This window comes from Pteropus alecto, unplaced genomic scaffold (assembly GCF_000325575.1).
Source record: "Pteropus alecto unplaced genomic scaffold, ASM32557v1 scaffold38, whole genome shotgun sequence".
Lineage (NCBI taxonomy): Eukaryota > Metazoa > Chordata > Mammalia > Chiroptera > Pteropodidae > Pteropus > Pteropus alecto.
In genome coordinates, this window is record NW_006442512.1 from 8497312 (window position 1) to 8508828 (window position 11517).

Consider the following 11517-nt stretch of genomic DNA (forward strand, 5'->3'; position numbering starts at 1 on the left):
GCTCATTAATGCTTTTAAATCTTTAATTATTTTTCTTTTATTTGTGTTTATTTTGAATAGTTTTTATTCTGTCTTCACATTCACTAATTATTTCTTTTGAAACATCTAATCTGCCCTCAATACTATTCAGTATATTTTTCATCTCAGCCATTGTACATTTCTTCGAGTCTTAAAAAATATATATTGTTCATGTCCCTAGTTAATGTTTTGAACATATAAAATCCAGTTATAACAATTGTTTTAATGTCATTTGTTTGTTAAGGCTAATAGCCATGTTAGTTCTTGGTTGGTTTTTATTGTTGTTTTTTTCCTCATTACAAAAATTATTATATTCCTGCTTCTTTACATGTATGGTAGTCTGACTGGATCTCAGATGTTGTGAATTTTTCCTTGGTAGGTGCTGAATATTTTTGTATTTCTGTAACTATTCTTGAACTTGTAGTTAAGTTACTTGAAAACAATTTAATCATTGTTGGTCTTGCTTTTGTGATTTGTTAGGGAAGACCAGAGCAGTGTTTGATATATGGCTAATTATTTCTCACAAATAGGCAAGAGTCTACTGAATACTCTAGCCAATGTCCCATGAACTATTTGATTTTCTAAGTCTATGTGAGCTGGGTACTGTTACCTTAAATGCATCCTTCTAGTTCTCTTCCAAGTCTTAGGTAGTTTCCTCACATTCATGTCCTGATTGGTACTTTTGTGAATACTTGAGGGAGTCCTTATCCAGATCTCTCTTTCTGTGCAACTCTTTCTTTGCTGGTATTCTATTCTGCACACTCCAGGTGCCTTAGACTCCTTAGACTCTCAGTTCTATTTCCTCAACTCAGATTTTCTAACAGGCTCTACCTTTGTTCTGCTTGAACCATGATCTATAAATTCTGTATAGGACAGTCATAAGCCTTACCTTGTTTGATTCCCATCTTTGGGGGGTCACTATTCTTCATTACCTGATGTCTGATATCTTGAACATCATTGTTCATCAATTCTGTCCAGTCATTTGGTTGTTTCAGATGAGAGACTAGATCTGGTTCCTGTTACTCTATGTTGGCTGGAAGCAAATCAAAAAGTGAAAAATTTGGATCGATACATTTTAAGCTATTTAAATTACCAGTGGAAAAAAGATAATGTCATATTTTTCTTTTAGATATTTATGTTTTTTCATTTCCTAATATATTTCAAGGTCCACGGGCTAAGAAGTTTCTTTTATTTCATAAATCTTGATTGCTGAAGGAAACATGAAACACACTACATTATCCTATCTTGTTTTTTTTTTTTTACTCTTGTTTTATTTTATTTTTGTGTTTCTTGCTGCTTTGAACTTTTTCAAAGTATTTTTTGCTCAAAAAATTTTTATAACCTATCAAGTTTTTCAAAAATACTTGCTTTGGTATGTAATGCATACCAGGAAAGCATGGTAATAATTGTGTGGAATATGTTACCACATAAGCTAAGTTATGAGAAGTTTTGATATTATTCAAATGTAGCTTTGTGGCATTCTAGGATGTCCTTAATTTAAATTGAAAGGATATCTCTTATCTCTTGGAATTCTAAATGAGGTAAAAGTGATCTTGAGCCTCTGTTTCATTGACATTGATGCTGTTTTATTTATTTGGAGTTGCATGCCTTTAAATTAGTTTGATTCATAAACCCTTTAAAAAATAACCACTTACAAAGTCCTTTGAGTGTGTCTAATTAGTTTGCTTAGCTGAAAATAAAATTATTCTGTAGTGCTTCACAGGGAAAATATAAGTTTTATTATACTGAAATTTCTTTTGGGGGTTCTTTTTCCAGAATTAATTTAGCATGATCAGTGCTTGTAATGAAAATAAATTTTGCTGTATTTGGAAGGATTAGGGCAAATTAAGAAAAAAAAAAGGTAAAATTAATATAGTGTTAGTCTTAGAATATCACTTATGTTTTATATTCTACACCAAGGAAAACATTTAGCCATTCTTTTTAGTACCTTACTTTTTTCATAGTACATTGGAAATGTTTTCTAGGGGAAAATTATAGAGACATGAGACACAAAATACTGACTTTTCATTTTCTTAGTTATAGGTGAAAGTAATTCTAGAGATCTTATAAATTTATTTAAAGGTTTTGAGACAATTTATGTTAAATCACACAAATCATTAACATTAAATAGGGATTAGAAAAGAGATTATAGTGTTCTTATTACATCACACTGCCTTTATGTTTATCTAAGAATGATATTAATCTGGAAAATGTTGTCCTCCTAAGTAGACATTATATGTTCATGTAGATACATATCTGACATTCTATACCAAATTTCATGGCAATTACATAGATGATGGCTCCCGAAGCATTTTCCAATTGCAGTTCACAATGTGATCTATTTTTTTCTGTCTTTGACAACAGTTAAATCTCATGATATTATTTTAGATTGGAAGCTTTTACAACCAGTTGATGTTCATCCACAATTTGGATTGTCAGAGTCTTCTAAATTAAACTTACCATTAGTATTTTTATAGCTTCCCCAAGGAAAAAGTTAAAGCCATCCACCTAAATTATAATGATGCCTCTATTCAAATCATTTTGTAATGGATAAGGATAGTTCGATTATTTGCTTAACCAGTAATAAAGCAAAGTTAAAATTATTATTGTTAATTAATATGTAATTAATAATTAATTAATATGTTTAGATTTATTATATCTATAAATATACAAATTATATATTTATAACATAATTTATATTAAAAATATACTTACATTTACATCTATACTTACAATGTTCTATACCATCAGTTTTAAACTGCATTCTTAGGCTTTATGTTTGGCTTGGCAGTAATGACCAGAAGTCATGTATCTCTTGTTAGGAAAAAATAATGTAGATATCTGCAGAACGCACCATTACTGTTGAAATCAGATGATCAGAGGTGCATTTTATTCTTTGATTCCCTCATCTACTTTTACTCATAAATACTGAGTGTAACTCTTTCTCTCTTATTGAGAAATTATATTTGAATATATTTTGATTGCATCATCTATATTTCTATCTTTCTATTGACATCTATATCTATGTAGATGCTTCAGAGAATTATAATGTATGTAAGCAACCGTCAGTCAATGAACTGAAATAATTTTGTGTGGTATGATTCTAATACAGAATTCCACATATATTATTCCCAAATTTCCACATGAATATACTCACGAAGAATTAACTTTCTGATAATACAGTATTGCTTGCATACTGAGTTTCCTGAATTGCATACATACATTGCACAACTTTAAACTTGTCATTTCAGTGAGGAAAAGCATTTTAAATAATGATTGTATTTCTTCACATGATTGTATGTGAAGAACAGGTTTTGCACAATTTGAATTCCCTTTTAGGAGACCTAAATTTCAACATTTTCTCCCCAAGTAACTAGATACCATTAATTCTTTCTTCGTGGAAATTAAATCAAATGCATTTTGGAAGTATAGAAGAGAAAAGAAACATAGTTTTATCTCTATAATGTAACAGTAGTTAGAATCATGATAGTACTTTAAAATGTGACATAATTTAACCTATTGAATTAGAGAGCATTTCTTCTCTAAGTGAATATAATTCAGATTTTTTTCATTGCCTACAAATTACATCTTCTAAGCTGACATACATCATATTATAATTGCTATAGTTCCTCATTTTTATATTTGAGAAAAAAATGTTTATTATCAAAGATTTATTTTTATAAACACTTGAAAGTTTGACCAAGGTACATTCTTTAAATTTAATACTTATGCATTTTATGTCTGTTAGATAGCTCACAGTAGAAAACAATATAAAGAAAAAAGTACCCCTTTAGGTCTTAGTCTAGAAACCATTTATGTGTTTATTAGAATCTATAATTTTTTAATAATAATTCAGATATAATTATAGATGGAGTTCAAAAGATAAACAGAACAATGAAATAGATATTTCTTTGTGAGAGTCAAGACAAGTTAAATGCATTCTATGTCTTCTCAAGAGTAAAACTGCTGTGGAAATTAAAAGGAAACTAAGATACTGCTCAGGACCTTTTTCTTCCTGTTCAAAGAAGACCCTGAGGAAGATGACGGGATTTCTCTGGCCTATTGGATTAGATTTCCTGTCATGACAAGACATTACTATAATTCTAGTAATAACTATTACTAATTCTGATTTATTTCCACACAATATATACATCTGCTATACTTATATAGAAATTAATCAACTTGCTTTATTCAGTGACAAACTGTATTATCCATAGTTGTACAGATAAATGTAAATAATAGATTTACAAATCAGTAAACTTTTATTAGTGTAATAATTCATTTGGAATACTAAAGGATAAAAAAATTCATAGAAGACAATATTCTAGATATAGGCAGTCCTCTGGATGTATGAAAATTTGACTTTTGATGATTTATATCTTTGCTGCTTAGCCAACTACACACTTACAGTCAACACATTGCCATCAGGTAGACGGAACACATATTAAATTTCATCAGTCAATAGATTTCTGTCGTTTACCACGAAAGGCTCCCAACACTCCCTCTTAATCTGACCACAAAAGAAGGGTAGAAGTATTCTTCACAATCTCTCTACTTCAGAATTTTTGTCTTTGGCATAAGCCTGCAGCCCACCTTGTGTTTTTGATCAAGGTGCACAGGAAAGGAAAAGAAGGGAAGAAAAAGGAAATTCATTGTAGGAGTATGTAATACTTTAAAGTCAGTAACAGAGGTTTTGAAATGCTATGAGGACCATTCCAGAGAAAGCATTCTTGAAAAGTTTGGGAATAATTTTGATAATATGTTTATTTTAGTTTTGATTTTTTAAAATAATTTTTAATCTTTCAATTACAGTTGACCTATAATATTATATTAGTTTCAGGTGTACAGCGTAATAATTAGACATTTATATAACCTACAAAGTGATCACCTCGATAAATCTAGTACCCATCTGATGCATACATAGTTATTATAATATTATTGACTACATTTCTTACTCTACACTTTACATTTCATGACTATTTTATAACTATCAATTTGTACTTCTTAACCCCTCCCCCTTTTTCACCCACCTCCACCTTCCCCCTCCCATCTGGTAACATCAAAATGTTCTCTGTACCTATGAGTTTGTTTCTTTTTTGTTGGTTTATTTTGTTCTTTAGAGTCTACATGTAAGTGAAATCACATGACATTTGTCTATCTCTATCTAAATCACATGACATGACTTACTCTACCAGCACAATACCCTTTAGCTCCATCTGTGTTGTTGCAGATGGCAAACTTTTATTCTTTTTTTATGGCTGAGTAATATTCCATTGTATATATGTTCCACTTCTTTATCCATTCATCCATTGATGGACACCCAAGTTATATCCGCATAGTAAATAATGCTGCAATGAACATTTGGATGCACATGTCCCTTCAAAGTAGTGTTTTGTGTTTCTTTGCATAAATCCCAGAAGTGGGATAACTAGGTCCTTCTTTGTCCCTTGTTATAGTGTTTGATTTAAACTGTATTTTGTCTGGTATAAATATTGCTACCCCAGCTTTTTTTTTTTTTTTTTGTAGTTGGTTTCTATTTGCATGAAATACCTTTTTTTTAATCTCTTTACTTTCAGTCTGTGTATGTATGTGATTTGAAATGAGTGTCTTTTAGATATGTAAAAGTCTTGTTTTCTTATCCATTTAGTCACCTTATCTTTTGATTGGAGCATATAATCCATTTATATTTAAAGTAATTTTAGTAGACAAGTAACTACAAATATATTGTAGTTATTGCCAATATATTTTTCTTCATCTTTGTTTTCATATTTTTTCTTCCTCTTCTTTCTCTTCCTCCTCCTCTTCCTCTTTTTCTTCTTTTCTTCTTAAAAAAGCTCCATTAACATTTCTTGTAATACTAGTTCGGTAATGATGAACTCCTTTAGATTTGCCCTGTCTGGGAAGCTCTTTATCTATCCTTCCATTCTAAATGATAGCTCTGCTAGGTAGAGCAATCTTGGTTATAGATCCTTACTTTTTATCATTTTGAATAATTCCTGCCAATGCCTTCTGGCCTGCAAAGTTTCTGTTGAGAAACCAGCTGACAATCTCATGGAAGCTCTCTTGTAGGTAACTGACTGCTTTTCTCTTGCTACTTTTAAGATTCTCTCTTTGTCTTTAACCTTTGTCATTTTCATGATGATGTGCTTGGTGTGGGCCTCTTTGGGTTCATCTTGTTTGGGACTCTCTGTGCCTCCTGGACTTGTATGTTTATTTCTTTTGCCATGTTAAGGATGTTTTCCATCATTATTTCTTCAAATAGGTTTTCAATTCCTTGCTATCTCTCTTCTCATTTTGATACCCCTGTGACGTGAATGTTATTATACTTGATGTCGTCCTCATTTTTTTGGATTTTTTTCTTGTTACTGTTCTGAATGAGTATTTTCTACTACTTTATCTTCTAAATTGCTGATTAGATCCTCTGCTTCATCTAATCTACTGTTGATTCTCTAATTTATTCTACATTTCAATTATTGTATTCTTCATTTCGGACTGGTTCTTTTTATATATTCTATCTCCATTTTTATGTTTTCTATCTCTTTGTTAAAGTTCTCACTGAGTTCATTTACTGTTCCTCTAAGTTCATTGAGCATCCTTATGACCAGTGTTTTGAACTCTGTATGTGGTAGATTGTTGTCCCTGTGTTTGTTTCTATATATTAGGTAGGGTTTCTATGTCTCCCCATCTTAGTAGAGTGGCCTTATGTAGTAGGTGTCCTGTGAGGCCCAGTGACACAGTCTTCCCTGTTTATCTCAGCTGGGTACTCTAGGTGTGCCCCTTCTGTGAGTTATGTGTGTCCTCCTGTGGTAGTTAAACTTTGGTTGCTACTTGTATGTCAGTGAGAGGGATTGACCCTCAGGCTGATTGGTTATGAGGACTAGCTGATGAGGTGCTGACCCTATAAAGAAAGATTCACTTTATCAGGGCTCTGGTGCCTGCCCAGTCTGCCTTTTGCATGTGTCATCCTCAGATGTAACCCTTGATGATGCTTTGGCTAGGACAGAAGCCGGCATGCTTTGGCTAGGACAGAAGCTGGGGCACTAGGCATGCTGGCCCCAGGACCTCCTAAGAGGGGCCCCACTGCAGGCCAAGTTCAGTCTTGGTTCGTGCCTTGCCCAGGACCACCTGACAAGGGTCACTGAACAATCCACAGATGGCCGCCACCCATGCTGGGCTTAGAGGTGCCTCAAGAGGCCTAGCCTTGAGCTGAGGCCAGCTGCCACTACTGCCAGGGTTGGGGCTTCTCAGTAAGAGGTACAGGGCACATCGAGGCCAGATGCTGCTTATTTTGGGTTTGGATACCTTTGGGAGATTTTAGGAAAGTTTGCAGTATGAGCCAAGATAGGCCTTTCATATGGCAAAGGCACTGGAGGTGGCTTGGGTGGGCCTGCAAGTTGGGTGGGGCAAGATCTCGGAATCACCAGGATGGAATAACCCGTGTTAGCCAAGTTGATGGAGACACAGATATGGTGGCTGCCTGCCTCTACATGCCAGGACAGGGGTGAGATCAACAAAGAGACAATGAATTTTTGCCAGCACTTCTATTTGGAAAAATTTGCTCCTCCAGACTTGCCCTGAAGCCAGACAGCCCAGTTCCTCCCTATAGGTCCCTGTCACTTTTCTAACAGCTGCCCTAGAGCTGAAGCTGAGGGAGTGAGGTCTGTCAGTGAGTGAGTCTATATACCTGGGCCCTTTAAGAGGAACATCTGTGACTTCAGCACCCTCTGTCTCATTCAGCCACAAATTCCACTGGGTGTCACGGCCAGAAGTTGTGGAGACTTCTCTTCCCAGCACTGGAACCCTGTGCTGGGGAGCCTGGTGTAAGATGAGACCCCTCATTCGTCTAGGAGAAACTTTGCAGCCGAGACATTCCTACTCATTCTCAACTGCCACAGGCAGGTTTGGGGACCAGCTTATTCCGTTTCTCCACCTTTTTTAGCAGTCTCTAAGTGGCTCTTCTTAAGTCTCCAGCTGTAGGACTTCTATTCAGCTATACTTCAGGTAGTTCTCAATGATAGTTGTTCTATAGTTTTGTTGTGATTGTGATGGGAGGCAAGCACAGCATTTACCTACTCTGCCATTTTGACTGGAACCCCTATTTTTGATTTTTAAATAACCCCATTATTTTATAGTGACTCATCTCCTAATAACAGGACCTTATAGAAAATAACTCTGCACTTTAAATAATAAAATATTGTGGATAATTTTATTATCTATTCACCTCAATATAGCAAAAATGGAAAAATTCATGAACTCCCAAGCTCATTTCTCCAGCATCCTTTCCAATAAAAGGATTATGACTTCAGCTTCTGTTTAAATTTCAGGTGTGAACATGTGTAGAACATTCCCACCTATCCTTATTAGCCTTTTCATCAACATCTCACTTCCCACACATAGCATATGAGAATGTAATCCTCTTTTCTTTGCCATGGCTGTTTCAAATCCTGTATTCTACTGTGCAAACAGTGTTTTTACTTCCTTTTCCTTCTCACTTCATCTTTTAAAATTAAAACTATTGGTGACTAAGGAGATTTCCTCTTTACCATACCAAAATTTCCTGACTAATAAACATTCTTATTCCTGCTTCATTTTAGAATTAGAAGTTGACTGAGAGGCAGAAATCTATACTTTATTCAATTTGATCCTTTAAAATACCTGCATAAAAGAAAAATTTGTGATGACAGCGCTCCATTTGCATTCAATAAAGTATTAGCCTTGAGGCTAAAGTGGAAATGTTTGATTTTATGGAAAAAGACTCTTATCAGCATGAATCTATGAGTTCTGACTTTCTCCAAGATAACATTTCATTCATGTTGTTATCTTTAGGAGAGAAGACTTAGCATCGCATAACTAAAACTAAGAAGGGGGTGGGAATAACCACTGATTTACTCTAACATTGATTCTCTACCAGGTAAGCAGCATTTATCAAAAAAAAAAAAAAAAGGAAAATTTCGAAAAGACTTAAAAACACACAGTTAGGAAAAAAAAAAACAATGCCGTCTCATAGATAAGAGTGCTGATAGCAGCAATTTATAATGAACTTAAAAAGCCATGTGCTCTAAATAAGTGTGGATAAAAATATTTTAAAATGTATTCATCTCAGCCTTGTTCAGAATAGCTGAAAATAATTTTAATGTCCAGCAATAACAATAAGATGTTTTTAAAATAAATTATGATGTGTCTCTAAGATGGATTATTCTGCAGCTATTAAGATGACTTCTCCTTTTCTATATTTAGTTTTTAAAATGTTTAATCTACTTTTTTTTAATCCTCACTTGTGATTTAAACAATCCTCTGAGAACTTTTAGCCACTTCCAAGATACCTTTCAAAACAACACCCCAAGTCAAATGTAAGTCATTATTTTCAGACAAAGTAGTTAATGCTTCATTGCTGATTCTGAGGACTGAGCATTCATATACTGCCAACTTAATTCTGAATATTTTAACTTTGTCCTGCCATTTTATTATGATTTCAGTGATACAAGACATTTTGGATGCTTTTCAAAGAAATGGCTTTGGACATTATTAACATACTTATCTCAACAAAGTAAGCAGGAAACCTTCTCTACAGAAACTAAATATAGTAATAAAAACTTCTCAAGTGTTTTTCTCCTTCAAATCATGAAAACTATTTTTACACTTATGGATTATATTTAAGTGGGAGGAGCAGGAACTCTGTGAAAGTTGATAACTAATTCTTCTGCTTATTAATTAGAGAGTTCAACTGATAAAATTATGATAGCATATCAGAGATCAATGGATCAAAGATTGCTTCTTAAAGGATGCTTAAATTCTCTGAAAATCACAAGTATGCCTTTAAGAAGCTGTATTAAGATGTTATCAAAGACGAACAAAAAGTAAAAACAAAAATTTTGGTATTGATACAAATAGACTTTCACTCCAAATTGTTTCAATAAAATAAGGCTAGAAATTATATTAAAAATGCACATATCAGCTCAATGTTGAAATAGATCTTAATTAAGCTAATTTTTCTTTTGAAAGACCAAACAAGATATTTCATTTTGACATGTAGATATTTTTTTCTGGGAATATAATCACAAAATGCATAAATTGTCTTTTAGTATAAAAAGGATTAAAAGATTTTGCTGGAAGCAAAGAATAATTGGAGAGTTACAGAGAAAATTCTGAGTCATTTCTGTAAGAATAAAATAATAATAACTATAATTATTATTATAATAATTTGCAAATTGTCCTGATATAGTCATTGTATCCAGAATTCAGCAATCAAGGGAGATGATTTAATTCATCTATTATTTCAACACTCATATATTAAGCCTCAGTGCCAACCATTGTACTGAAAGTTCAGAGGTTCACTACTAAACACTCACCATAAGTAGATCTATAAATATCTTCAAGTGTTTAAAAATAGAATGTCAAAAGAGAAATTATAGAGGTGAATCATAACATCTGGGAGTATGAATACTATATTTACAAATGATCGAAAAATTTCAAAGTGATGGTAAACTTTTGCTGTGAGCTTCAATAAACATAATACTGAAGAACTCAGAACTGGTGCATTCCTTAAAATATTTCTAGAAAACCAATGTTATGACATATGCCTAGAGAAATTTAAAGGGAATCTATTTCACAGAAATACCTCTCAAACAAAATTTTCCTCACTCCTGAAAATGAAAATTAATATGATTTGTAGTAGTTGTTTTATTATATTATTCAACTAAGCATGGTTTTGTTTTAAAATCAATACAAGGCTTTTGCTGTGAAAAACTAATACTCTGCAAGAAAGATTCCATTTTTAGTTTTGTTAAGATAGATTTTTTAAGAACAATTTTGAAGACTGTCAGGAATAAAAGATGCCTGGATTGTTGAAAACATTAGGTTTCACTCCTCAATTTCTCAATAGAAATTGTTCTGCAAATTAAAGCTCTACATTTAGGTTTGTTTCATTCATATTTGTAGCTCATTTTTGAAGGTATTCGAGGTCCTGGCATAGAAGGTGACATTGCTATTGATGATGTATCAATTGCAGAAGGAGAATGTGCAAAACAAGACTTGACGACTAAGAGTAAGTGTCTCTTCTTGGATTGGTTCAACGAGATGTTAAAGTAATGTAATTACTATTTAACTAATATATTCTAATTAAAACAGCTTTATTTTTAGTTTGTTTATTTAGAATTTCTTATACATGAGGCCCTAAAATTTTGAAGATTAAAGATTTTAAAGATGAAGATTAAAGATTAAAGATTAAAGATGAAGATTTTCAAAGTATTAAATTTAACCATATGCTTATTTGGCTTAAGATAAAATAAAAGTAATTTTGATTTAAAACTATGTAAAGAAAGTACACTTTGATTTTTAATTAAGATTTCAAAATATTTTTAATTTATATTATTAATTTCAGAGTTTTTTTTAAGCCTTTATTAAAATATTTGGCTAATCTATATACTCAGTACACATTTATAGAGACATACCTATTACTATTCCCCATGTTTATGAAGATATTTCCTATTTCTAGCTTCT

At 32.7% G+C, this 11517-nt stretch overlaps 1 protein-coding gene across 1 annotated transcript in view; it reads left to right on the forward strand.

The window, feature by feature from the left end:
• Window positions 1–11517, forward strand: part of MDGA2 (MAM domain containing glycosylphosphatidylinositol anchor 2) — an 813395-nt gene that overhangs the window by 797993 nt on the left and 3885 nt on the right. Inside the window, exon 16 of the mRNA XM_006922688.3 lies at window positions 10957–11062. Within this exon, the coding sequence (XP_006922750.1) occupies window positions 10957–11062 (106 nt within the window). The remainder of the gene's footprint in view (window positions 1–10956; window positions 11063–11517) is intronic.